At 54.9% G+C, this 27981-nt stretch overlaps 1 protein-coding gene across 3 annotated transcripts; it reads left to right on the forward strand.

Annotated features, from left to right (window-relative positions):
- MFN2 (mitofusin 2) lies at positions 1-27470 on the forward strand. Of its 3 annotated transcripts, none has more exons than XM_042995119.1 (19): positions 1-233; positions 1449-1592; positions 5986-6164; positions 9384-9519; positions 12582-12744; positions 13429-13553; positions 14705-14813; positions 14933-15040; positions 16083-16236; positions 16446-16513; positions 16660-16781; positions 18794-18920; positions 19312-19416; positions 19687-19789; positions 20242-20462; positions 21313-21468; positions 22900-23096; positions 23897-24031; positions 25439-27470. In XM_042995119.1, exons 3-19 carry the CDS (start codon positions 5990-5992, stop codon positions 25506-25508), a joined length of 2274 nt encoding a protein of 757 aa, XP_042851053.1. In that variant the 5' UTR covers positions 1-233; positions 1449-1592; positions 5986-5989; the 3' UTR covers positions 25509-27470. The 3 variants fall into 3 exon arrangements, with proteins under 3 accessions (XP_042851053.1, XP_042851054.1, XP_007083867.1); XM_042995120.1 differs by having other exon boundaries at positions 1453-1592; XM_007083805.3 differs by lacking the exons at positions 1-233; positions 1449-1592 and adding an exon at positions 1633-2073.
- The last annotated feature ends 511 nt before the right edge of the window (positions 27471-27981 follow it).

Raw genomic sequence — 27981 nt, forward strand, 5'->3', positions numbered from 1 at the left:
GAGCCCGCTGAGCCGCCTCTCGGGGCTCTCAGCCGGCAGACCCCCTGACCCGTAAGGAGTGATAGGGTCTAACCGCCTGAGCTCGGAGTCCACCGATTGATCAGGGCCAGGGCGGCAAACGTGCGGCGGCTAGTGACGTGCGCGACCTCCCTCCTCCTCCCGCCTCTCTCCGGGGTGGCGCCGTCTGGTGACGTTAGGGGCATGATGGCCGCCGCGAGGCCGGGAAGGTGAAGGTGAGAGGGCGAGCGCGCCGGAGGGGTGGGGACCCGCCCAGCCCAGCCCGGCGAGTCCTGAGCAGCCCGGCGGGGACCGGTGGGACGCTGGAGCCCCGGGAACTCGGGATCCGGGCAGGCGGGCGTCTCCACGCCCCGGCCTCGCTGCGGGGCCCTCCGCGGCCCTGAGAGGAGGGGGCGGGACGTGGGTGTCTGGACTGGGGGTGGGGTTCCTTGAGGTTCCTCGTCTCCCCCAGCCTTCCCACCTTCGCGGCCCCATTCCACCCCAGCCCTTTCTTCCTTTCGTATCCAGTCTTCTATATTTGCCAGCATTTACTCAGCACAAGATAAGTGCCCACGTTGACCACTGTGGCGCCCTGCCCTCTCCCACTTTGGGCACTTTCTGCGCTCAGGTGCAGTCACCTATTTTCTTGTTTGACTTCTCACCTGAAGGTAAGCCCCTTGAGGGCAGGTACTGATTTACCCATCCCTAACTTCAGCGCCTAGCATGCACACAGGCACACAGACGATGCGGAATAATTTACTGTTTGGATGCGTGAAGCCTAAACTGCCCATCCTCTATTGTAATCTTTCGTTGCCCTGTTTCTTCAATTTCTCCATCGTCTCTCTTTTCTTCCTCCCAGAAAGGCCTCTGATTATCACCCTTCCCACCCGGAAGGGTGGAGTGAGGCAGATCCACGAAGTTAAAAACAAGTGTGCTTTGGAGTCAAAGGGAGGTGGTATCTCAGTTCCTAGCTTGGCCACTTATTAGCAGTCTACAAATCTTTTAAGTATCCCAAGCCTCTGTTTGCCCCATAGAATTAAAAATTAAGTCAGATATATTTTACAGCATGTAGCACACACGGTCTTTCAATAAGTTCCACTTTTACTTCTCCTCCACCCCCACCCACTCATCTCTAGTCCTCAGTTCCACAATCCTCAAGACCAGTCCTTGTCCTGGTCTGCTACCTCCTCTCCTCTCACCTCTCTGGACACGGACCTGTCTTTACCAGGGCTCCTGCTTCTCACCAGCACATGTTTGTGTGTCCCCACGATTGTCCCCACACCTGTGTGTTGTGTTTTCCCCCAGGGCACTTCCTCACATACCATCCGAGTATGGGGCAATGACTAAGCTTCCCTCAGGGATGAGTTTGTTTGGCTTTAAACCTGGTTAAACGTGTTTTGCGCCCTTTTTTTTTTTTTCTGCTTGTTGACATGTCCCTTTTTTTCCCCCAGTAAGTTGGAATTGGTGGAGTCAACACAATCAATAGCCAACCTCAACCTGAGACAGGACAGAGGAGAATTCAGATTCTTTTCGTCTTTTTGACACCAGCCATGCCCATGATGCCCAGCCTGTGAAGGTCTCTTACCATCCAAAAAGTAAGTGGTAGCTGGGACGTCTGGCACCCTGGATCTGGGTTGAGTGGAAAGGGGTATGTTCTGCTGGCTGTCCAGTGGCAAGTGTCATGGATGGGATGTCATCTTTGCTCAGAGCTGGAGTTTTCCAGTCTGTGCTGAAAAAAACTGTATGTATGTCCTTTCTGTTTCCATGGTTTTCACTGTTGGCAGAGAGAGCCTATTTAAAGGTTGACAGTTCAGAAGGTGGCTGGAATCTTTGGGCTCCCCGAAGAATTATTCTCTGTCTCCCTTGTTCTCTGCTCTGCTGGCTCCTCCCTCCCTGTCTCTGCCCAGCAGAGACTGGCTCCTTATCACAGCTCTTCTGAGAGTCTACTCTGCCCCTTTTACCCTGTATACTCTTTTGTTTCAATTTCTCAGCTTCTCCTCTGTTCCAGTTGTGCCAGCAGACGATCCGTGGACCTATTTTATTTTCCCTGCTAGGAGTTGCTGTGCATAAAACTGGGTAAGGAGGTGGTGTGGATTTAGGGACTGTGCTTGGGATCCAAACACACCATGCGGTGAATTCTCTACTGCTGTTTTCACGTGCGAGGCATCTAATACTCCTTAACTAATAAATAGCCTGGGTTGAGGCAAAGCTTTTTTTCGGTTTGGAATTGGGTTTGGTTCTGGTCTTAGGTTACTATCTGTTAATACTGTGCCCCTAGCACTTTTTTGGGGTGGGAGAGGGAGACCAGGATGAATGAGGCTTTCCCTGAAGGATGTTCCTCAGGATTTTAAAAAACGTTACGTAGCAGAACATCTTGTTTAGATACGTTTGTGAAATGCTGCATTAAATACAATTCAGCTAGTGTTTTTAGAACAGGCCTTTTTCCAGAGTCTTTGCTTTGGTCATGTGCTCTGATGGAGGATGACCGTGGCATATAGTGTTTTAGAAATTTTGTCTACTGTGGATCCCTTTTTACATGGAGCATTGGGTGCACTATATTTCTGTAGTGCCCGCACTTTGGGAAATGCTGTCCTGAACTATCTGAAACCCTGACTTGAAGAGCACTTTGCGCCTGTCACCCCAGCTTGAAGCATGCCACTTAGTGTGTAGCTGGTATCAGAGCCACTCTAACCTAGCTGTGCCCAGGGGACTGGACCTGCATGCCTGCAGTGAGCTCTGTGGTGAAGTAGGGACTATCAGGGCTTTCCAGAGGAGGAACAGGATCCCAGCTGCTTCCTACCACTCTGTTAGAGTAGGCAGCCAGCAGGCGAAGCCCTGAGATAGTGGGCCTTCCTCTCCCCCCCTCCCCCATCTTGGCTTGTTTGTGTGTGTTCCGTAACTTGGGTCCATTTGTGCACATATGTATGTCCAACTTGCTCTTTGAAGGATCAGATCCTGGGATCTGAAAGGTTTGGTCAACTCTCTTGATTCCGTGAGCTCCAAACACTAAGAAACAGATGCTTAGCCCGAAGCTGCTTTTTAAGAAAAAAAAGTAGATGTGTGTATTCTAGGGATGGAAGGGGAAGAAGGCACTCTCGTGAAGGGGCATTCGCTAACTCATCCGTGTCTCTCACAGTTGTGGAGGAGGAAAGTAGACCTGGAAACAGGTCACGACTCTGTGTCCAGCGATCTTTCTGGAAGGTCACAGACTAGACGAGGAGACGGGGATTTAAAAACCATAAGGTTGCGTGTCCTCCTTGGAGACGTCAGGGAAGGCTTCACGGAGGGGTGACGCTACGGTTGGGTCTAGAAGGACAGTAGGAGTGTCCCAAATGGGTGAAAAAGAAAAGAGGATACCAGGCCGGAAGCCGCACGTACAACACAAACAGGGAACCTCAGCTTGGGGGTTAACTGAGCCAGAGAAATCAGGCAGTTTGGATGGGTTGGAGGGAGGATCCCTGAGAGGGCTGGGGCATGCGGCTGCAGGCTGGGGGATGGTGAGAGCAGGTCAGGTCCTGGCCTGGCAACTCCGAGCACGTCTGTCTCGTAACCTTGAACCGCTAAGCTTTTCCTAGCGTGCGTGCCTTTGAATCTTGCACTTAGCGAACACTAGCACTTTTGGTTTCGGATCCTTTGGGCTGGCAAACAATGACCAGAACTTGAAAGCACATGCTTCTAAGAGCCCCACTGATCTCAGGGAGCTTTCTGCCTGCAAGCAAGTCACTTCTGGGGGTGGGCCCTGCTGTTCCTCAGCCCTGAGCAGACCTGTTCACTGGGTTCCCCGTGACGGTGGGGGAGGGGGAGCCGAGGATGTGTTGGTGGAGTCGTCTCTGCCCTTCCCTGAAGGCTGGGTGTTGGAGGGGAGAGTTGCCCGATCTTGCTGGTGGAGTTTATCATTGTTGTTACTTCATAACACATAAAATCACCTTTTTTTAATTTTATTTTATTTTTATTTATTTTTTTAACATTTATTTATTTTTGAGACAGAGAGAGACAGAGCATGAGCAGGGGAGGGGCAGAGAGAGAGGGAGACACAGAATCCGAAACAGGCTCCAGGCTCTGAGCTCTCAGCCCAGAGCCCGATGCGGGGCTCGAACTCACGGAGCGCGAGATCATGACCTGAGCCGAAGTCAGACACCCAACCAACTGAGCCACCCAGGCGCCCCCATAAAATCACCTTTAAGTTTGTCCTGTGTCAGCCTGAGCCTTCTCCATCTGTGTGGCATCACTCTTGTCCTGCACATGAAGGATTCAAGGCTCTGAGGTTAAATAACTTGCTCAAGTTTACTTGGCCCAGAAAGAGTACGGTTTGAACCCAGCTCTGGTTCTGTCCCCTACAGCCGTGTCACGCTCCATCCAGATCCCTTTCCGTTTCCTTTTGATGCTTTTCTCTTTTTGCACTCATCCCCCGTTCTCCTAGAGTCTTAACCTGCTGGGCCACGTGAAGCCTGATCCCAGTGCCTCTTCTGCTCTGGAGGAGGCAGGGGTGCTTTCTTCCCAATTCCCCTTCTCAGGGTTCTGTTGCCTCAAAATTCCTTGACGCCTTGACCCCCAGGCTAAGAAAAGTGCACAGCTGTAGCGATTTAAGGAGGAGGAAGGTAGAAATGGACAGTTACTTGTCTTTCTTATCTCCCTAGAAATCATTAACAAAGTAATTTGTAAGTTATGCAAAACATGTGGGTTGATATTTCCCTGTGTGTCTGTCTGTCTGCCCACTCTTTGGGATGATTAGATCCTGAGAACCAGTTTTCAGTCACTGTGCACTTTCTCTGGATGTTCTTTCTGCTTCTCAGTAACTTGTTCAGTACCTTTTGGCACGCTTGGGAAGTTTCTGGTGTATGTTCCCTCATGAGCTTTCTCATTTCCCAGATGCAGCGAGTGCTGAGTGCTGGCTCCCATGGAGAGCCCATGTTGCTATGATTAGGGTGGCCTGGGAGGGAGAATTTGCTGGGTGTTGGAGACGCAGAACCAGGCACACGCAGCTGTGTGGGGTTGGAGGGGCCTTTGTCCTTTGACATCCAGGATCTGAGGGCCCTGCTGGGGAAATAGCTCTGTGCATGATGGGAACTCAGGGGCAGTGCACTTATGGGACCAGAGATCTCCAGCCACATCTGGATGCCACCTTCTCTGCTCTATCTGCCGCTTTTGACTTTGAGCAAAAATTTCTAAGGCTTTGGAACTCAGCCTCACGGCCCCTAGTTTGTTACTGCTATTTGGAAAATATAGGTTGTAACGATCGAGGGCAAGAGAGCTATCTACCCCAAAACAGACTGCTGATAGACAGGTATTAATAGTGTTATCACAGGAGGGGGGTTATGGATTTTCCCTTCAGTTCCCGCATTTTCTACAGTGCACACACTTGCAGTGAAAGAGACCAATAAGTGTTTTTAAGTAAAGAGTGGATGCAGACCTCTCGCTTGAGTACCACCCTTCCTTGTCCACCCCCGACCACCACCAATACAAACAAAAAACCCATTCAGGATTATGGCCGTCGTGACCTGGATAGCAGAGTGGCCAGGGGAGGGTGGCGGGGGTCACTGACTTTGAACATCACTTTGTTTTCACTGCTTTCAGTCATCCGTGCTTTTTCTTAGGTGGGTGATATGTAGGAAAGAAGTAGGTTTCTGTCACACTTTTCTGCCTGAGACCGAGAGGAGGGCTTCTCATGTGTCCCCTCGTGATCCCGGCCTGATTCCCTGGGAATCAAGGCTGGGTCTGCTGCTCTTCCACAGGCGGGGATCAGCCAGCGCAAGGCCTAAACCCAGAGCCCTGGCTCCAGCTGTCTGGGTGCCCACACGTCCTCGGCGGTCCCTTCCTACTCTTGAGGACGCCAGTCTTACCTTACCATCCTGGATCTAGTCCTGGAGGGCCCGTGTTCTTGATGGCCCCCAGGGCTAGCCCCAGGCCCCCCACGGCACCCCGCCACAGCCCTAGCAGAACGTCTAAACTGGGCATTCATGGGTTCACTCACGTTGTCTTTTCTTGCAGCGCGATGTCCCTGCTTTTCTCTCGGTGCAACTCCATTGTTACAGTCAAGAAGGACAAGAGACACATGGCTGAGGTGAATGCTTCCCCACTCAAGCACTTTGTCACTGCCAAGAAGAAGATCAATGGCATTTTTGAGCAACTGGGGGCCTACATCCAAGAGAGCGCCACCTTCCTTGAAGGTGAGACAGGCGGCCTGCTCAGCCGGGCCCACACCTGTCAGTTTCCATATGTAGGTGGGAGGATAGAGGGGAGGGGAGGTAGAGCCTTGCTCCTGGGGAGCTCATCCCCAGGTAGGTTGTCACCTTCAGCAGTGTTGTGCTTTGGGAATCATGTGGAATTGGGCTCCAGGGAGATCGGACCAGGAAAACTAGAGACCTGTCATGTAAGAATTCTGTGTATTCTGTATCATTTAATCGTGAGGGGTGGGTGAATCTCAGTCCCACGTAGAAGACAAGCAGATGGAGGTTTTGAGATTTGCTCGATATCTTGTAAGTGACACAGCAGGGCTCTACCAGGTATCTCTGACTCCTAAGCCCAGGTGTTTTCCTCAGCCTGACTGTGCGGGTATTGGTTGTCCCTGACCAGGGTGTTCTTTCTCTGATATTTTTAGTCAGCGGGGCTGTGGAAAGGAAACTTGCGTCACTGGCACCTTTTCCACTAGTTACTAATTTGAGCCCAGCCCCTGGTGCCTGCTCTATCAGCAGAGGAGGACAGGTTCCCAGGGCCCGCTCAGTCGATTGCCAACCCCAGCCTCTGGTTTTCTGAGGCTCCCTCTCTAGAAGGTATACGTTAGCTCCTGTGTCTGGGATTGTCCATCCAGACCCAGTAGCTGAGTCTCATCTGCCCTTGGTTTCCTTGTTTGTGAAAGAGGCGCTCAAGCGAGACCAGGGCTTTTTAAATTCTAGTCCGCAGAGCTCTCCATGTTCAGTGGAAACGCCCCAGGGACATGCTTCACCGTCTGCTTTCCACTAGCGTGGCTTGGCTTCGGGTTGGTTTATGTGACAGGCTCCTTCTTAAGGCTCCCTTTAGAGAGAGGGAATGTTTTCAGTACTGTGGTCTGAATGTTTGCATTCCCCCACATTCTCATGTTGGAACCCTAAGACCCAATGTGATGGGGTTCACAGGTGGGACCTTTGGGAGGTGATTAGGTCACGATGGGGGAGCATTCATGAAGGAGATTAGTGCCCTTACGAGAGACCCCACCAAGCTCCCTGGCCCCCTTCTGCCACGTGAGGATACAGTGAGAAACCTGTGACCTGGGAGAGAGCCCTCCCCTAACCGGGCCAGCGTCCTGATCTGAGCCTTCCAGTTCAGAACTGGGAACAGTACGTGTCTGTTGTGTATGACCCGCCTAGTCTGTGCGGTTTCATTGGAACAGCCTGAGCAAACCAAGACTGAGAACGGACTCTCTGCCCTGCCCCTGGCGTGGTGCTTGATGCAAGAGAAGGTGGTCCCCACATACTTGTTAACGTGAAAATCCGAGTTTTACAGTTAGAAGACTGGTAGCTGAAGTTATTCCAGTTCACGACCCGTTTGTTTGGCAGTAACTCGGGTGCACCTGGCTCTGTGCACGCAGAGATGGGGCAGACCAAGTCACTCCTTCCAGAGCTCCGGCTGACCGTCTGTGATGCTCTGACTCACTCACTTTGATGGTGCCGTGGACGAACACGTGCTTAATGAAGGGGTCTGTGCGCTGGCATTAGGAATGGCTGTTTTGGTTCTTGTTCTTGTGAGACTAGGAGGCCTGTCCTGTTGGTGGGCCGCAGGGGAAAGAGCTGGAGTGCTCTGGGTATGTGTTTGGGCCTGCCCTGGCTAGGGGCAGGGATGGTGGCCGCCTGGTCAGTCTTCTGGCTGTTTCTTTTAAATGTGGCCACTCGCTCGAGAGCCCAGCTCCTTTCAGGAGCGTTGCAGAAGCCACGCCCATGTGCCCCTATGAAGGAGGAGGGGTGATGGGTCTGAGACTGCGGTGACCAGGGGACCTGGGAGGCCTTGGCGGTTTGGTCACTTCCCCTCGTGGCATCATGCAGGGGAGACTCACCCGGTGGTCTCTGAATGCCGCCTGTGGTCACCAGTACCCTCGTCGTCTCGGGTTGCCGTAGCAGAAATATCACACGCTGGGTAGCTTATGAACAACAGGAGCTCACTTGTCACGGTTCTGGAGGCTGGAAGTTCAGAGTCCGGACTCTAGCAGATTGGGTGTCTAGTGAGGGCCAGCTTCCTGGATTGCTGTCGTTTCCTGTGTAACATCCCAGGTAAGCACACGGCAGGAGTTAGCTAGCTCTCCGGGTCTCTGATAACGGCACTAATCTTAGTCATGAGGGCTGCACCCTCATGACCCATCACGTCGTGGGGGCATAAACATTTAGTCCGTTGCCGCGAGCGTGTGCCGAGGGACCAGGCGCCCGTGTACTCCGCCAGCTGACACGCCTTCCTGGTACAAGACTAGATGGGGTGGGGCCGGACCTTGCTCATTTGCTTCTGTCATCCGTTGCCTATCTGCCTGTCAGAGCCACTGGGAGAAAGCAGTGCAGTGATCCCAGTCCCCACTGGCTTAGCAATTGTGGTGCACCTGCTGAGTGCGGGGACCGCACGGTTTGGCTTTCGTGTGGGAGATGATGCACTTGAACTAGACGGTCACACCATGGTGAGGTGAGCGCTGAAGTACAGGGTGCTTTGGGAGCACAAACGGGGGGCTCTCACTCGGGTTGGGGGAGTCAGGGAAGGCTTCCGGGGGCTGTGCGGTCCATGCTAGACGAGGCCTAAGTGGGAGTGAGCCAGAGCCCCCCAAGGCAGCGCCTCTGTGCATCGGCGGGGGGGGGGGGGGGGGGGGGGGTGCACTGAGCAAAGCCCAGAGTAACTGGAGGCAGCATGGCGAGGGTGGGGACGGGCCGTGCAGGATGGGGCTGGCAGGAGGCCCTGCTGGAGCAGTAGGCAGGGCCGGTCAGGAAGGGCCTCATGAAGGTGCACAGGGTCCCGTCCTGGCTCCGAGTGTGGGGCAGGTAAATGACGAGGATGGGGTGAGACTGTGTTTGAAAGGTGATCAGAGCAGTGCCTGGTGTGTAGGGAACACTGTTTGGTAAGTAAAACGCCTGGAAGTGACGGCAGGGAACATTGTAGTGCTCAAATGGACGTCGTTCATTCATCCTTGCGGCAGTCGCAAGAGGTGGGCACTGCTCTTTGTTGTGAGAGTCGGGAGTCTGAGACTGGGCTCCGTCGCCTGAGGTCGCACAGCTGGGAAGAGGTGGCAAAGCAGTACTTCCTTGCTCTGGAGCCCGGGTGTCTGCGCTGCGGCCCCCAGCAGGGAGGTTGCTCTTCAGCGGGCAGCGGCGGGGAGCTGCGGCCAGGGCCTCTGTCCCCCGCGGACAGAGTGGTGACCCATGTTCCGTCTCCACCTCCAGACACCTACAGGAATGCGGAACTGGACCCCGTTACGACAGAAGAACAGGTCGTGGACGTCAAAGGCTACCTGTCCAAAGTGAGGGGCATCAGTGAGGTGTTGGCCCGGCGGCACATGAAAGTGGCTTTTTTTGGCCGGTGAGTCTGTGAAGCTGTCACACCTTCTTCCTGCCTGGGGGGGAGGGGGGCGCTTGTGCAGCCTCGCAGTCTGAGTACCCCATTGTCACGATTGCTCTTAAGTCTACAGTCTGGTAGTATTTACTATGTTCACGCTGTTGTGCAGTCATCACCACCGTCCATCTCGAGAACTTCTTCATCTTGAGAAACTGAAACTCTATCCCCATGAAACACTCGCTTTTGTCCTCCCGGAACCCCCACCCCTGCCCCAACCTCTGGCAGCCACTGCTTTGCTTTCTGTCTCTATGGATTTGACTCTTCGAGGAACCGCCAATAAGTGGAATCGTACGGTGTCTGTCCCTTTGTGACTGACCTCTTCCATTTAGCATAATGTCCCCAGGTCCCCTCTGTTGTGCGCTTCGGGATGGCCTTCCTTTTTCAGGCTGAATAACATGCCACCGTGTGTATAGACCGTATCTTGTTTATCCGTTCATCCAGAACGAACACTTAGGTTGTTTTTACTTCTTGGCTGTTGTGAAGAATGCTGTATGAACGTGGGTGTACAGATATCTGTTCGAGACCTTCCAGTGCTCTGGGTACATGCCCAGAAATAGAATTCCTAGATCGTATGGTAGTTTCATTTTTAATTTTTTGAGGAACCACCGTGTTGTTGTCCTCAGCGACCGCACCGGTTTCCAACCCCCCCGGGAGTGCACGGGGCTCCTCCTCATGGGTGTGAGGTGGAATCTCATCGTGGTTTTGATTTGCATTTCTCTATTAATTAGTGATGCCTAGCATCTTCTAATGTGCTTCTCGGCCATTTGTGTATCTTCTTTGGAGAAATGTCTGTGCCGGTCCACTGTCCATTTTTAGATGGGGTTGTTTGTGGGGTTTTTGTGAGGTGTGAGAGTTCTGTATATAGCCTGCATATTAACCCCTTACTGGATACATGATTGTAGATGTGTCCTCCCGTTCTGTGCGTTGCCTTTTCACTCGGTTGGCTGTGTGCTTTGATGCCCAGAAGTGTTTCATTTGGATATAGCCCAATTAAGTTTATTCCTACTTCTGTAGGAATAAGTCCATCAGACTTTTGCTGTCCTGTCCAAGGAATTGCTAAATCCAATGTCGTGAGGCTTTTCTTCTGTTTTCTTCCAAGAGTTTTACAGTTTTAGCCATCACATCTCCTTGTTACACTTTGAGGTCTAGTGGACACTAGAGGTTCTCCAGTTCTCAGCAGACCCTGCACGTCCTGCAGACTGAACCCAGCTCTGACACTGTCTACCCGGAGGGAGCATTAGATCCTGCAGGTTAAAGGCCCAGTCCCCCAAGACGGGCCTCGTTTCAGATGCCATTCGGAAATCTGTGCTTTGGAGTGACTGGCAGTCACTGGCAGTGACATGGAGGTTCCCATGACTCCTCCTCAAGTTTGGCTAATTAGCTGGAGCTGCTCACAGAGCTGGGGAAACAGTGACTCACACTTACTGTTTTGGTGTAAAGGATACAGAAGAACCAGCAGGTGAAGAGGGGCACAGGGTGAGGGCCAGAAGCGCTACCCTCCAGGCTTATGGATGTCTTCGTCAACCCGGAAGCTCATCAGACCTCATTGTTCAAGATTTTTATGGAGTTTAATCCACAGGCCCTTCCTCTTTCCTGAAGTAGGTGGGTGGGGCTGAAAGTCCTAACTCTCTAATCGCTTGGTCTTTCTGGTGACCAGCCCATTTTGAGAGTAGGGGCCCCAACCTCCGTCCCCTCATTAGCATAGACAGGTGTGCTCAAAAGGGGCTCCTGTGAATGACAAAAGACACTCCCCTTGCTAAAATTCCAAGGATTTTAGAAGCACTTGCCAGTAACGGGACAAAAACCAAATGTATTTCTTATGTCTAATCTTTAGAAAGATTAGAATCTAATAAAGGGAACAAAGACACCTGGACAGGTTGGATGCTATACACACAGCAGTGGCCTGAGGAATAGGCACTCTGCCTTGAGTCTTGCCCCTAATGGCCTGTGACTTGGTTACCGAATCCCAAGTTCGGCTCCCCATCCTTCGAATGACCAGTACTCGAGAGATGAGTATTGAGGGGTACCTGGGTGACTCAGTTGGTGAAGCGTCTGACTCTTGATTTCGGCTTAGGTGTTCAGGGGTTTGAGCCCCGCGTTGGACTCTGCGCTGTCAGAGTGGAGCCTGCTTGGGATTCTCTCCCTTTCTCTCTGCCTCTCTCTCTCTCTCTCTCTCTCAAAATATATAAGTAAGCTTAGAAAAGATGAGTATTGATAGGAAAGGAATATGCGCTTGATTTAGGAGGCTGGCCACGTGGGAGGAAGGTGGACTGTTACCCAATAGCCAACTCGTCAGTTTCTGTGTCCCCATGAGGGTTTTAAATTTTTTTTTTTTAATGTTTTTATTTATTGTTGAGATGCAGACAGAGCATGAGCAGGGGAGAGGCAGAGAGAGGGGGAGACACAGAGTCCGAAGCAGGCTCCGGGCTCCGAGCTGTCAGCACAGAGCCCGATGCAGGGCTCGAACTCACGGACTGAGAGATACCTGAGCCAAAGTCAGACGCTCAACTGACTGAGCCACCCAGGCGCCCCAGTGAGGGTTTTAAAGGGACGAGGGTCGTTCATCAGTGAGGGGGTGCAGGGGCCTTTAACATTTCGATTCTGTACAGATTTAGTGGCTCCTGTTTGCAGCTTTCAGTGCTCAAGGGTTGTGCAAGAGATCTGACTCCTGTGACACGTGAGGAGTCTCTCTTCTCCTTCTAGAGAGGAATGTGGGATTAATAGGTAACAGAGGGAAGGTTAGTAAATCAATCGCATGCACTTAGCACCCCTGTTAAAGATTACCACGCTAGTTACCAAGATTAGGGTGGCCCCTGCGGGTAGGTTTGCAGTGATGACCTGGGAGCACATCATGGGCACAGGCCAGAGGTGTTTGTCCATCCGTTTGCATAAACACAGAGTGCTCGCTCCCCCTGTCTGGGTCCTGGTGCCACTGCAGAGACTCGGGCTCCCAGGCCGGCAGCTTCCGTGTGGAAGCCTGCAAGGCAGGTACGGGTGGCCTCCCTGACGGCCGGTTGTCCTCGCAGGACGAGCAACGGGAAGAGCACGGTGATCAATGCCATGCTCTGGGACAAAGTTCTGCCCTCGGGGATCGGCCACACCACCAACTGCTTCCTGCGGGTAGAGGGCACAGACGGTCACGAGGCCTTCCTCCTCACAGAGGGCTCGGAGGAGAAGAGGAGCGTCAAGGTGAGGGTGCCGTGGCGGGACCGTGCCGGGGGGGGGGGGGGTGTGCTGGCGGGTCGAGTCTGGGCGTAGACCAACCGGGACGTCCACTGTGACCGGGCAGTCAGCACCTCTAAGGAGAGGGTGGTGCCCGTGCGGTGGGAAATGGGAAGGCCTGTCAGAGCTGAGCTTGGGCAGGTTTGAGAGCTTCCGGGCGGGTCTGAAGAGCGTCAGGAGGCTCCAGTTCCTGTGTTGCCAAGCAGGCCGGTGGCTCTTCTCCTTGCTCAGAAGAGTGCGTGTGCCTCGTTTTCTGGGCTGTTGCTACAGGGCGACTCCTGCACTTGTCCCGTGGTTCTCAGTCAATAGCCCGTGGCTGGTCCGTTTTTATTTTTCTGAGAGCCGCTGGCATTCTCGTTTGGGGCCAGAAGCTCCTTTCGGTGCGTGGAGAACTCATCAGTGCAGAATAACTGCAGCTTTAGGACAACAGCCAAGAAAGCAGCCTTTGAAAGGAGTGAAGAGTAGTTGTTTCTCATTGGCTCGGCCCGGCCCTTGGCTTTTCCGTGTGAAATGAAAGGAGGAGGGGAAGCAGACCAGGCCGCAGCACTGGGCCACTGAGCCCCGCGTGCCGGGCGGCACGGGCGGGCTGGTGGCCAGCGAGTCTTCCTCAGCTCCGGTCTTTCTTTCATTCTTTTCCTCCTCCCCCGTCAGACTGTGAACCAGCTGGCCCATGCCCTTCACCAGGACGAGCAGCTCCATGCTGGCAGCCTGGTGAGTGTGATGTGGCCCAACTCCAAGTGCCCACTTCTGAAGGATGACCTCGTGCTGATGGACAGGTAAGAGGGAAGGTGCCTCCGTAGGAGGTCCACGCCGGGCCTCTCCGGGTTCCTTCCTCTGCACCCTCCAGCCAGGGTCCCCTGGGGCCTGTTTGGCGCTCTGCTTCTCGTGCGGCCTTTCCTACTGGCTCCGCCAAATCCTCCCGCCTCCTGGATTTCCCCGGGTCTGGCTGCTGTAGCCGTTGGCATCAGTGCCCTGGAAATGTCCCAGTGACGATCCATAAAGACAGATGGGAGGGAGGCCCAAAAGTTGAGGAGGTTCTCAGCTATAACCCGAGGTTGGTGCGTGTATTAGGGTCGGGAGCTTGTGGTGTTGGGGTCCGTGTGGTATTTTATTTCTCTCGAAGGAACACTTTGGGGCAGGTCATAACTGTCTTGAGAAGTACGGTACCGTAGTGCTTATTGGACTCACAGAAATATAAAATTTCACCTTAATTGCGTATCTGCAAAGCGAAATTACAAACCATTATTAAAAAACATTTTTTTTAATGTTTGTTTTTGAGAGGGAGAGACAGAGTACAAGCGGGGGAGGGGCAGAGAGAGAGGGAGACACCGAATCCGAAGCAGGCTCCAGGCTCTGAGCTGTCAGCACGGAGCCCAATGTGGGGCTCGAACTCACCAGGTGTGAGATCATGACTTGAGCCAAAGTCGGACACTTAACAGACTGAGCCACCCAGTTGCCCCACAAGTCATTATTTTTAATGTTTTGATTTTATTTTCTTTCAATGTTTGTTTTGAGGGGGAGAGAGAAAGAGAGAGAGAGCAGGGGAGGGGGAGAGAGAGGGGGGGAGAGAGAGAATCCCAAGCAAGCTCCATGCTGCCAGCGAGGGGCTCAAACTCCTGAACCACGAGATCATGACCTGAGCCGAGATCAAGAGTCAGATGCCTAACCGACCGAGCCACCCAGGCGCCCCAAACCGTTGTTTTAATAAAAGTGATACACGGGTGGAACAAAACACAAAACATATTTTCAGACTATCAGGAAGGATATGAAATGAAAAGTAATTATCCCTCCAGTAAAGGCCGGGCCCGATTTCTCTCACACCTGTAACTTCCTCCTCCTTTGCCTGGCTGCCTCAAGTCTGTGCAGAGCAGGAAGACTAGGGCCCAAGGTCTGTGTGCCTCATGATGCTTTACCCCGTCACCTCTAGCCCTGGCATCGACGTCACCACAGAGCTGGACAGCTGGATTGACAAGTTTTGCTTGGACGCCGACGTGTTTGTGTTGGTGGCCAACTCAGAGTCCACCCTGATGCAGACGGTAACCCCTCCACCTTTTCCCACACCCCTGGACCCCAGCTGAGCGGGCAGGGGGTGCGTGTGGCTGACGACCTTGGCCGGCACAGCGCCTCCTGTACTGAGGTCTTTGTCCCCCGTCAGGAGAAGCAGTTCTTCCACAAGGTGAGTGAGCGCCTGTCCCGCCCGAACATCTTCATCCTGAACAACCGCTGGGACGCGTCCGCCTCGGAGCCTGAGTACATGGAAGAGGTGAGTAGCTCTTTAGTCGTCACTTTGGGACCGTGTCCACGCAGAGCCTCCCCGCGGGCTCTCCGGCCACATTGGGCCCGTGACTGACTTCTTCACTAGAGGTTTCCCAGGCGTTCCCTGGGGTCACTGCGGTGTCTTCTGAGGGCTTTAGGAACACTCCCTTCACTTCTGCTCACTTCCCCTGCTCCCTCTACTCTTCCAAAGGCTGTCATCCAGGCCTGAAAAGCGTCCCCACCGCATCAACCACACCCTTGTTTGAGGCCAGTGCTCACTTCAGTTCCTAAAGAGTTACTCGTCATAGAACAGGCTCAGCTTTCAGAAGACGTCCAGGAAAGAAGCTTCAGGGAGGAGCAAAGAATAATTGATTCTTACTGGCAAATCCTCTAGTTCTTTACCTTTTTGCACGAGAGGAAAGGAAAAGGAGTAACAGACTGGTAACATGGGACGATGAAGCGCGCGGCCCGCAGGCTGATGCTGGACAGTGATGGGGAAGCTCCTTGTCTTTGAGATGCGTGTAACAGAGTTCTTGGAAGGAGGAAATCTGCCGACTTGAGGAAAGCACCTGCCAGTAGAACCTGAGGATTTCAGAGCTAGAAGGGATTTCCCGGTGGCGTCCACTGATCTTATAAACGAGGCCCTGGGAGGACTCGGCTTGGCAGGGTGAAGCCCAAGTTTAGGTTTCTTGGCTCCGGGTTCCTTTCCTTGTGGGCACCAAAGTGAGATGCCGTGTGGGTTCTAACAAGAGGTAGTTTGGGGCAGGTCTAGGCATTTCTGCTTGTATGTGCATAAAATATTTGTGGCAGCCTGTGCCCCAAGAAACCTCCATGACGTGGGTTCTGGGGAACTTGGTGGCTAGAGAACAGCGATAGTGGGAGATGATTCCTCATGTGTGTGGGAGGTGTGTGTTTGTACCTGTGGAATACTGAACCATGTGACTACCTTACCTCTTCTTTAGAAGAGAGGCAGTTCGGGGCTGTGGGCTCCATTGGGAGGGGCCGCTGGCACCCACCTGGTCACACCCACCCATCTGCTTGGGCTTCAGGTGCGGCGGCAGCACATGGAACGTTGTACCAGCTTCCTGGTGGATGAGCTGGGCGTGGTGGACCGAGGCCAGGCTGGAGACCGCATCTTCTTCGTGTCTGCCAAGGAGGTGCTCAACGCCAGGATCCAGAAGGCCCAGGGCATGCCTGAAGGAGGTACGATGGAACAGACTTCCTTTTCCCTGATGGTTGAGACATCTGGCTTGTGCTCAGCCGGTAAAGATGGCTCTGATGAAGAGCCTTGAGGGAGAAGCTCTTTGCTTCTCGGCCAGTGTTTAAGCCAAGTGCCCCGTCGGCTGGCTTTGGACGATGTTACCATTTCCTTCTGCTGTTGTTTCCGGACTAATATGGTGTAATTCTCCTAGGGGGCGCTCTTGCAGAAGGCTTTCAAGTGAGGATGTTTGAGTTTCAGAACTTTGAAAGGAGATTTGAGGTGAGCCCTTTGATTCCAGCGTTTGATTATTCTGTGCCTCCCCGGCCCCCGCCAGCCATGACCCTGGCAGTGAACGCCAGAGCCTCGCCTGGGGCTGGTGGACCCCAGTGGCCTCCGCCTTCCTCAGCACCTCTTGTCTGTTCCAGGAGTGCATCTCCCAGTCTGCGGTGAAGACCAAGTTCGAGCAGCACACGGTCCGGGCCAAGCAGATCGCGGAAGCGGTGCGTCTCATCATGGACTCCCTGCACGTTGCGGCACAGGAGCAGCGGTAAGAACCCGACACCGCGTGCCCGCAGAGGGCAGGGCTGGGAAGGGATCACTCACCCCAGCCTGGGGACTTGCCGGCAGAGCTGAGTCTCTGCGGTGCCACCGGGACTAGTGAGATCCCCAGGGAGCAGCCTGGCGAGGACGGCCATTGGGTGGGTATCTGGTCATCCCACGTGGTCTGTGTGGTGGTTCTTAGAAGTGTTGCCCCACAAGCCCGATGTTGGAGGCCTCAGCCGACACCACACTGAGCATGGCAGCGTTTCTCAGAGCTAGAGGCAGGAGACGTGGATTTGGTTTTTTTAAAGATTTTATTTTATTATAAGTAATCTCTACACCCATCGTGGAGCTTGAGCTCAGTCCCCAGGAACAAGGGCGCATGCTCCACTGCACTAAGCCAGCCAGGTGCTCCCAGGGCACAGTTTTTTAAAAATAACTTTTTTTTTTTTTATGTTTGTTTATTTTTGAGAGAGAGAGAGAGAGGGAAGGAGAGAGAGAGAGAGAGCGAGAGAGCGAGCTTGAGCAGGGAAGGGACAGAGAGAGAGGGAGACACAGATCCAAAGCAGGATCCAGGCTCTGAGTTGTCAGCATAGAGCCCGATGCAGGGCTCGAACTCACGAACCGTGAGATCATGACCTGAGCTGAAGTCAGATGCTTAACCGACTGAGCCACCCAGGTGCCCGTTTTTTGTTGTTGTTGTTTTGTTTTGTTTTTAATAGAAATTAAAATATGGGAAAATACAGAGAATAACGTAAAAACATCTTGCTTTCTTTAGTGTTTGCTTTATATTATCCTAAAGTTGAAATAAAACAAAAAACATCAAATACCCTTTGAGTCTTCAGCCCCTCCCCCACTGTCACCCTGCCCACTCCTCAGAGGCAATGACAGCCATGAATTTGGTGTGTAGCCCCATCATCCATTTAGAAAGTACTTTTGCATAAATCCTGAAGAATACATAATCCTGCTGTGGATGTGCCTCAGGCATGTGGACAGGGTGTCGTACTGAACGTGTCAGGACACCTTGTGTTTCTTTCCACTTGGCTTTGGTTTTGTTCCCTATCCCTTTCGGGTAACACAGAGCTGGTAACACAGAGTTGGTGTTTCTATTAACTGAGATAGAGCATCCCGTTGACAATATACCTCATTTTCCCATGGGTTGATTTTTAGTTTTGTTTATTTTTTGATATTTATTTGAGAGAGAGCGAGAGAGAGAGAGAGAGAGCATATGCACGCACACCTGTGCAAGCAGGGGAGGGGCAGAGAGAGAATCCCAAGCAGGCTCTGCGCTGTCAGCACAGAGCCAGACATGGGGCTCGATCTCACGACTCTGGGAACGTGACCTGAGCTGAAACCAAGAGTCGAACGCTTAACTGATCGAGCTACCCAGGTGCCCCGGCCAATGGATTAGTTTTTAGATTTAATTCTTTTCTGTTGCAAACCCTGTTGCAGAGGACACCGGTTCAAGTGGCCCCTTGTGCACATTTGTAAGAGTATGTCTAGGAGATTAACTCCTGGAGGCAGAACTGTTTCGTCCTAGGGTGTGTGCATTTTCAGTTTTAGCGTTTTCCTCTGATGCCCTCTGAAACGTCTGAACACGTCCCCAGTTCCCCCGCGGTGCGTGCTGGGACTGTGCATTCCCCGAGCCTTACCGGCACTTCAGACTTGGTGATTTTTGCCAGGTTCCTGCCTGCGTAGAGTCGTACCTCTTTTTAATTTCATTTCCCCGATGACTAGTGAGGCTGAGCTTTTTTTTTCCCGGATTAATGAGCAGAATCTGTTCTAAACGCCCCCCCTCCCCCCTCCCCAAGCATCCTCCTTGGTCCCCCACCACCTCTTCCCAGCTGGCAGACCTCAGGGCACAGGGCTGGTGCTCGGGAACGGGGAGAGCATGCTTCTGGGCACCGTCTGACATTGCTGGGGCCCCAGCTGGGGCATGTGCAGCCTTCCTGGCGTCCCCTCGCTCCTCCGCTTGGTCGGGTGGGGACCCGCTCCTGAGCCCAGCGCGCTTTCTCTCAGGGTCTACTGCCTGGAGATGCGGGAAGAACGGCAAGAGCGGCTGAGGTTTATTGACAAGCAGCTGGAGCTCCTGGCGCAGGACTATAAGCTGCGGATTAAACAGATCACGGAGGAGGTGGAGAGGCAGGTGAGGATCGTGGAGGAAGCACTCTGGGCGACCTGGACTGCCTAGGAGTGTCCAGGGTGCTGGCGGTTTCTCAGCCTTCCAGAAGGAAGCTGTGGCCCGGACTGGAGCGGGCGCATAGCCTCCCCTGGGCTCCCCGGTCCCTCGTGTGACCCTGGGCAAGTCCCTGTGCTCTGGGCCTGCCTCCCCTCCACATCTCCGAGGAGCGTTTGCCCGCCATTCGGACATCCCTTCTCCCTCAAAAGCTTTCCTGCCGTAGGGGAGCTGAGAAGACCGCTGGCTTGTGGGGAAGCTCGTGCGGTCTGCGAGGACTCGTTAGGCTCCCCTGGTGCTGCAGGAGGGAACCAGGCTCACCCGCCCTCCATGCTTCACGGTACGCGCCCCTCTCCCGCAGGTGTCCACTGCGATGGCGGAGGAGATCAGGCGCCTCTCCGTGCTGGTGGACGAATACCAGATGGATTTCCACCCTTCCCCAGTGGTCCTCAAGGTCTACAAGAACGTGAGTCGTTAAGCAGCAGGTGTTCTGCACGGGGACTCACCTTAATCCCTTGGGCCGCTGGGTGGAATTGCCACGTGACAGTGATTCGGCCCCTGCTGGTCTGCGTCAGGGTCCCTCAGCCAGGGAGATAGGACCCAGGCTCCACTCCGCGTTCCGCGGTCACCTGCTGGGTGCGGGCTGACCAGCCTCGGGCTTCCTTGTCCCCTGGGTCCCCAGAACGAACTCCTGACGGGGGCGTTGCCTCTCTGAACCTCTGCCTCCCTGTTGCAGGAACTGCACCGCCATATAGAGGAAGGACTGGGCCGGAATATGTCCGACCGCTGCTCCACAGCCATCACCAGCTCTCTGCAAACCATGCAGCAGGACATGATAGGTCAGTGGGGACTTGAGACTGGGGCTTTGGGTTGCCCAGCAGTCAGCTTTGGAGACCAGTCCACAGAAATAATGGCCTCTCCTTGTCTGTCACTCTTGACGATGAGTCTGTCCGGTATCCTCAGGTTCTTGGGGTGTGTGGAGCCTGTGTTCCACACACAGACTCGGGGAGCCGGCTTGAGTTACCACACGGGACTGTCACAGGCTGAGAGTTTGGCCTGTCCTTAAATTCACCCGAGGCATAAACGTCAGCAGGTGTTGGAGCCTCGGTCCACACACCCCTGGGGCCAGCTGGCCTGCCTCTTGGGAGGGGCCCTTGTGGCGCCACAGGCCATTCCTGCAGAGCGGTCCGCGTCCTCGGCGGAGGCTGGCACGGCCTCCCTTTCGAGGCTGGACCCCGCTGTGGCACAGGGCCGAGCCGATGCGCTTTCCCCTCGTTTGTGTTCCCGACAGATGGTTTGAAACCCCTCCTTCCTGCGTCTGTGCGGAGTCAGATAGACATGCTGGTCCCTCGGCAGTGCTTCTCCCTCAGCTACGACCTGAACTGTGACAAGCTGTGTGCTGACTTCCAGGAGGACATCGAGTTCCATTTTTCACTCGGGTGGACCATGCTGGTGAATAGGTTCCTGGGCCCCAAGAACAGCCGCCGGGCCTTGATGGGCTACAGTGACCAGGCAAGCAGTGTCCCGCACCCTTGGGTGTCGCCAGAGGTCAGTCTGCACCTGTCTCCAGACCTAGGAGCCATTCTCAGGGGGTTCCCTGCGGTTTCAGCCGCGGCACGTGTGCTACCACACCACGGTCCGGGTTTTTGCCACAAATCCACGTAGCCTTGACTTAAGCACCGACATCTGCGGAATCAAAAACGTTAGCTGAGTTTTTTTTCTAACGTATATCAAATGAAGCGTGTGGCTTGTGAATATAGATGATTTAAGTCTATCCACATACCACCGTTTTAGAATTTAGATTTTTAAAAAAATTTTTATTTTTGAGAGAGAGAGCACGCATGCACAGAAGCAGGGGAGGGGCAGAGAGAGAGGGAGACACAGGATCCGAAGCAGGCTCCAGGCTCTGAGCTGTCGGCACAGGGCCCGACGTGGGGCTTGAACCCATGTGCTGTGACATCATGACCTGAGCTGAAGTCGGACGCTTAACTGACTGAGTCACCCAAGCGCCCTTAAAATTTAGATTTTTAAGACCACTCATGTCTCTACCTGTCGAACTCACGTGTGTACTGAGCCTGGTGCACACCCCCACTTCGGGGGAATTGTACCGAGGCATTGGGGGCTGCCACTGCTCGCATTTTGTGGGGTCCCCACAGTGCTCACCTTGGGGCTGGCAGGTCTGTTACAAAGCTTCAGTCCTTCCTTGCTGCACGCAAAGCTTAATTTTCTTTTTGCCTTTTTGGAAACCGAAGAGCCGCTCTGTGTCCCTGTCCCAGGACCCCTGGTCCTGAGGGTCACTGAGGACTCTGTTGAACCAGAGACCTGCCACATTCTTCTTACCCCTCCTGTCGTGTCTTTTCAGGTGCAGCGCCCCATCCCCCTGACGCCAGCCAACCCCAGCATGCCCCCGCTGCCGCAGGGCTCCCTCACCCAGGAAGAGCTCATGGTTTCCATGGTCACCGGCCTGGCCTCCCTGACGTCCAGGACCTCCATGGGCATTCTCGTTGTCGGAGGCGTGGTCAGTGGGCAGCCCTGCCCGGGAAGGGTGGGGGCTGGAGGACAGGCGGGTGGGGCCCGAGGGGCACGGTGCTGGTCAGGGTCCCCGAGTCCACACAGCGGCGTTTTCATGCCCACCGGCGGCTTCTCATGGTGGTCTCTGGCCTCGGGAGCTGTGCGGCCTCAGCCTGAGCTTCGGCGTGTTAGTCATTGACTTCTTGAAGTGTCAGCTGACGTGACGTTCAGATGGCACCGCTCCCGTGTGACAGAGGAGGAAAGTCTGGGTGGCTTGCCAAAGACAGTTAGGATTGGAACTCTGACCTGAAGGCCTCTACTACGTGACAGGCTTCGGGGAAGGGACCCGAGAAGGTGACAAAGCTGGAGTCCAGACAGGTGGGCGTGGCCAGGAGGTGAGGAAGCCCAGAGCAAAACTGGCAAGGGTTTAAGACAGACCAGGCTGAGCCTTGAACCCTTGTGTGTCTGTCTCCTGGTTTTCTTGCCCTTTCCTTTCCACTCCAAAGCCTGAGATCGCAGGCTGCCTTCTTGGTGACTGGGGTACTCCCCACGTCCTGACGCACGACACACTGCGGCCAGGACACTTCCACCCTGAGTTTGCTGGGGATGTGGGCTCGCTCTCTCTGCTGTGGTCGTTCGAGCCGTAGAGTGGTGGCAGATGTGACAGGGACAAAACTGCTGGGGATTGTGCTCTCAGCTCGGAAGACTGGGGTGGACACAGCTGAGGCCCCTTGCTCTCCGTCTCCACAGACTTGGCGTGCCGTGTGGCTTTTTTCAGACGGTGACCTGGCAGAGGGTCGTTAGCTGAGGCGCCGGTACTCGGTGGTCATGGGACCCTGTCAGATAGCCCATTTTACCCAAACAACCCTGAGACCTGGAGAGACCATCAGGCCTCTTTTGGGAGGAACGTGTGTAAAGAACTTGGCGTGGGTTTCAACCAGGACGGCAGGTGGCACTGAAGCCTTGATTTCTGGCTCCGTGTCCCGTGCTTTTTGTGACCGCGCTGCCTCGAACTAAAGTGTCACGGACCAGAGCGACAGAAGCCACCCTCTGAGGAAAGACGTGAGGAATTCTACTCGTCAGTGTCCTGAGGATGGAATGTCACTTTAGGGCACCTGCTTTTGTCCTTAGGGATTCTGCGTGTCTGGTTCCATGCTTCTGGTGCTAGTGCCTCCTCCCCTACTCCCAACGCTCCCCTACCCCCCACACTCCCCTAACCGCCACTCCCCTGCCCCCACCTCCTAGCACAAGTCTTCTCGCGTGACCAACGCTAAGTTACCCTGTTTCTGAATTAGGTTCCTGCCCTTCTGGCCTCCGTGGGATCAAAGAGGTGTGGAAGGAGGCGTTCTGAGGAGAGACACAAAGGCTCTTTGGGGCCCTTGGGAGAGGCAGGGGGGCGGCAGAGGGTCCACATCGGCTGATCGCTGTGCCTCTGCAGGTGTGGAAGGCGGTGGGCTGGCGGCTCATTGCCCTGTCCTTCGGGCTCTATGGCCTCCTGTATGTCTACGAGCGTCTGACCTGGACCACCAGGGCCAAGGAGAGGGCCTTCAAGCGTCAGTTCGTAGAATATGCCAGCGAGAAGTTACAACTCATCATCAGCTACACCGGCTCCAACTGCAGCCACCAAGTCCAGCAGTGAGTCCACCGCGGGGCCGGGGCCGGCTCCTTTGCTTCAGAACTTCCCGCTGGCTTCCCTCGGACCTGCCCCGGAAACCGCTGGATCCCAAGCATCATCTGACACTGGCCTTCAGCCGTGCAGTGTCGGCTCTGAGACCAGGGATGGGGAGAAAGCTGTTTCCGGGGACACCCTATGCCCGGGGCCGGGACCAGTTAGGCCTCTGTTCCCCCAAGGGAGGGAGATGCGGGCGGACGAGGGACGTCACTTGTAGTGTTTTTTCAAGGTCTGTAGGCAGAGCTTTGAAATTCTAAGACCCGGCCCTGTCTTCCTGGCACGGCTTTGGGCAGGAGGGGGCCAGGCTGCTTGCCTGGCTAGTCGGGGCGGGAGGAGTGCCGGCCTGCCTTCCTCACGCTGCTGCGTGCTGGGCCCCTTGCTCGCACCTAATTTTTCATTTTCTCTGTGAACCCTTTGAAGTAGACATTGTTTGTGCGGGCGTCTCCTTTTTCCAGATGGGGAAACCGAGGCTCGAGGGGCGGTCCCTTTTCCCCTGCCACTTGGTGATTAGCGCCAGAGCTGGGATCTGAATCCCCGCCTGCTGTGCCCCAGGCAGGGTGCTCCTGGGTCTCTCACTGTGGTGACGCTGAGCGTGTGTGGCGTCCTCGGTCTGGGCAGCGGGCGGAGAAGATTCTGCCACACCGGCGTGGGGCAGGGCAGAGCTGCCAGCGGCTGACCGATGGGCACCAGGTGGATCTAGCCAGTGCCCGTGTTCTGCAAACCAGCCACGTGGCCCCGTTGATCCCGACTCTCTCCCACTCAGGGAACTGTCTGGGACCTTTGCCCACCTGTGCCAGCAAGTTGACGTCACCCGGGAGAACCTGGAGCAGGACATCGCCGCCATGAACAAGAAAATCGAGGTTCTCGATTCACTTCAGAGCAAAGCAAAGCTGCTCAGGTGAGGTCGCCCTGGGAGGCCGGAGGCGGTGGGCTCCGGTGTGCGGCCCGGGCGCAGCCGTGTTTGGCTGCTTGTCTGTGTCTTGCGTGGACGTGAACTTCACTCCGCGTGAGCTGTTTGCATCTGCTGGGTGCCAGATACGGTGCCAGCGCTGGACGTTCGACAGGATGTAGAGTTACTGCCCTGCGGACGCCCTCGGTCGGGGCCTTGGCGGAGGAGGAGCCGGGCGGAAGGGAGCCGTGAAGGGACCGCTCACGGGCACCTTCTCCTTCAGCAGCACCTCAGGCACTTGACGGGCGCCGTGCCGCTCACCCGTCCGTGTCCCTGCAGGGTCGTGTCACCTCTCTCCGTTTTCTAAAAGGGGAAATTGCAGCCTCCAGGAGTTAAGTAACTTGTCTGGGGTCCCACAGGCAGTGGCGAGGCCGGGAGGAGAGGATCCAGGTGTGCGTGGCTCCCGCACCCCGGGACACTCCGCACGTTCGTGGTCTTTCTCTGTCTACTGTGCACCGGGGTCTCCGGGCTGGACCCGCCACATGCTTTACTCCATTTCTCTGGGCGCAGGGAAGGGGCCACGTCGGCATTTTTACCCGTCGGAAAGCTGGTCAGGCAGCTGGTGACGGGCAGAGCCCCCACTGGCACCCAGGTCCGTGCGGGGTCCCTGTGGAAAGTCGGAGCTTCTGTCCAAGCTTTGCCGGGGGGGGGGGGTCGATCTAAGGAGCCAGAGGCCTGGGTTCTGGCCCAGGCACTCGTGTTTGGGCGGATCACCGAGCTTTCTTAAGTCTCATTGTTTTCGTCTGTAAAATGGAGCGAGATTTCATGACAGAGCCACAGAGCTGAACCAGAAAGCGCTCCGCAAAGGTCCTCAGCCCGCTCAGCCTGAGATAACATCAGCACCCGGGGACCCTGCGCTTCCTGCTCCCGCCCCTGACGTCAGTGCCAACCCCTGGGCAAACGGTGGACTTTCCCGGGCTGATGTGCCCTCCCCGCCCACTGCCCTGGGCGAGTCAGTTTCAAGGACCCCTTGGCGGGGGGCGGGGGGGTGGTCGCCGATGCCTCTGCTGCTCATAGCCAACAAGGACGGGGTGAGCCCGTATGGGCCGCATATCCAGCAACCCGACCCCCCACCGACAGACAGGAAAACTGACTTCCGGACAGCAGGGGCCTGCCTGTGGTCAGGTGAAGCGGACATAGGGCTTGAATGTCAGACAGGCCTTACTTTTGGCTCCACGGCTGATGAATCGTGATTGTGGGAAGTTATGTCATAAGTTCTCTGGGTCTCTTTCTCTCACCTGCAAAGTGGGGGTTATCAGAGGAGTAAATGAGGCTATGAGTCCAGTGTCCTTAGAACAGCACTCGGTGTCACCTGTCGGCAGCTGTGAGCGCTACAAATTAACCCTTTCTCCGCAGGAACAAAGCCGGCTGGTTGGACAGCGAGCTCAACATGTTCACGCACCAGTACCTGCAGCCCAGCAGATAGTGGGCAGCCTGGCGCCGCAGCCCGCCTGGGGAGGGCCCGTGCTGTGTGGCCCCCACCGGGGCCCCGGGCAGCTCCCGTCCGGTGCTGCCACCCTGAGAGCGAAAGCACCCCCGTCTCATACCATTTTGAGCCCCTGAAACGCTAGTTTCCCCCCCCTTTGCCTGCCGTTGCAGGAAGATCTTCAGGCTCGTACCCCTAAAGGAGACTTTTTTTTTTGATCATGACCGTGGACCGCATGGTACCGAGGAGTCGAGTCTTTGCTTTGTCGGGTGCACTTGACTGAGATTCTTTTGAGTGCTTGACAAGGTCTCGGGATCCGCCGGCCCCGCGGGACTCCCGGTCGGCGCCTCCGAGGGCGTCAGGCAGACCCCGTCCTCCAGCGACGCTAACCCCCGACCACACGTCCGCTCCGCTCCACGCTCCACGCTCACAAAGAAGGGTCGCCCGAGGGAGGGTGGGATTTCTTCCCCGATCGCACTGGAACGCATTTCCGGAAGGGCTGCTGCCTGAGCGTCAGTTTGGTTTTTCAGCTTCTGAGCTTCGCTGCATCGGCAGAGCGGTTCCCACACGTCTTGGAGGCAGAGATTGGGTTGGAGGCCGAGGGGGGGGCCTTGTGCCATGAGGGGGCGGGAAAGATGTTGCAGAAGCCGGGGTGGGGTCGGTGGCCGAGGGGAGGGGCGTGTGGAGAGAGCAGGTAGCTGGTACCGTGTTGAGGAGGGGCTTGGCCTCCCTTCTCTTCACTATGTCCCTTGTTCTGTGTTCAGTCTTTAGCCTGTGTAGCCTGGTTTTATTATTGGTCATAGATGGGTTGGTCCAGAGCGTTAGAGGATGTAGCAGAAGGCAAGATGGCGGAGGGAGGGGGCGCCCCGTCCGGGATGGTTGGAGAATGTGGAGTCCACGGAGAACAGGGCTGTTTGACCTTGCCCTGTGAGGGGCTCACAGGCTCCGAGAGCTCGCACGGTTAGCTTGATCGCATCCCCGTTATGCCCCTTAAGAGGTGTTCCCACCCCCCGCCTTGGCCCAGGCTGCCCTTGGCCACCAGTCAGTCCTCCTGACTAAGTCTCCTGTGCCGCTGAGGCTGCAGTTGGCCGAGAGACAGCGTGGGAAACCCAGCAGCTGCCCTCCCTGACCCCCAGAGCCTCTTCCCCTCATCAACCTCGTGTGGACTTTGAGAAATGTTTCCTGTTGAGTTTGGGATCGTTACTGGTTGAAGAGGGGGCAGGTTCCTGTCCCCAGGGCGTTAACTGGGGCAAGCAGCCTCTGCAGCTCAGGTCGGAGAACTTCCTAGAAACCAGAAAGCTCTCTCTCCCAGAAAGAGGTGGGGCTCTGGCACAGAGGTGGGGCCTGTCCTCCTGAATCCTCCCGCCCCCCCGCCCTCCAGCTTCCGGGAAATGAGTTGGTGGCCTCTGCTCACTGGTGGGTGGCCACGCAGGTGGCCTCTTCTCCAGGTGCCTGCTTGCCTTTCAGACCTTCAGCGGACGGCGTGTGGGGCAAAGTGGTGGGTGTTGCCTCGACGGTCACATGGCAGGAGGATGTTCTGAGCTTTTTGCCAGGCCTAGATGGTGGTCACTTCACAGCGTGTCAGGAGAAATCAGTGTCACAGATTCCAATGAACTTTGTGCTTTTTGGGGGGAATCATTTTTTTTATTTCGAATAACTAAACATGAATTTTTTTGAATGTAGCCCCTGGGCAGTGAATGGAATTTTGAGTTTCTTACACAATGAGTAAAATTAAATTTATCCCACTGAGGGAAAGACTCTGACCGAAGTGTGGCAAAAAGCACTTTAATTTCATGCTGCTAACTTTGTTCCCTGTCTTTACGTTCATTTGCTGGAGTGTGAGACGTGCTTGACACAGTGAGTTTTTCCTCCGATGTATTTAAGGTGGTATATTTGCCTGAACTGCTCCTGTATCGTTGCCGATAACATTGGAACTAAAATAAAACCTAGTTGGAAACCCTCTGTGGCATCTCAGTTTACTGTTCTTACGCGAACCCGGGTCTGCAGGCCGCGTTCTGAAATGACCTTAAGTTTATTTAGGGGAAGTTCCAACTGTAATCTGCCTGTGGGTTCCTCTTACTCTTGGAAGGACGCTGATACTCTCAGAAGAACAACGGGCATAACTGATCTTTGAGAACCAGAAATCTAGAGTGATTTCTTGACAGATTTCGCTGTAACTCCAAGCCATTCATTTTTCACTTAAAAAGTAATGACTCAGACTGGCCCACCCTAGTTTGCCTTCTGAGAACTTGGTTGGGAGCTTTTCTTTCTGTTTTTTGAAGGGCCCTCAGCAGGACTGAGTCAGCCTCCCTGGCCCACCACACCTGTCCCCCCGGGCTCTGGCGCCCCCACTCCCTGCACTGCGGTGGGTGGGAGCCTCATCCTTCCACATTCCCGGGCCACAAACTTGGGGCATCATCCTGGACCCCGGTGTCGCTCGCTTCATCCAACCTGTCAGTTCTGGTCTCCAAAA

Source organism: Panthera tigris, chromosome C1 (genome assembly GCF_018350195.1).
Source record: "Panthera tigris isolate Pti1 chromosome C1, P.tigris_Pti1_mat1.1, whole genome shotgun sequence".
NCBI lineage: Eukaryota > Metazoa > Chordata > Mammalia > Carnivora > Felidae > Panthera > Panthera tigris.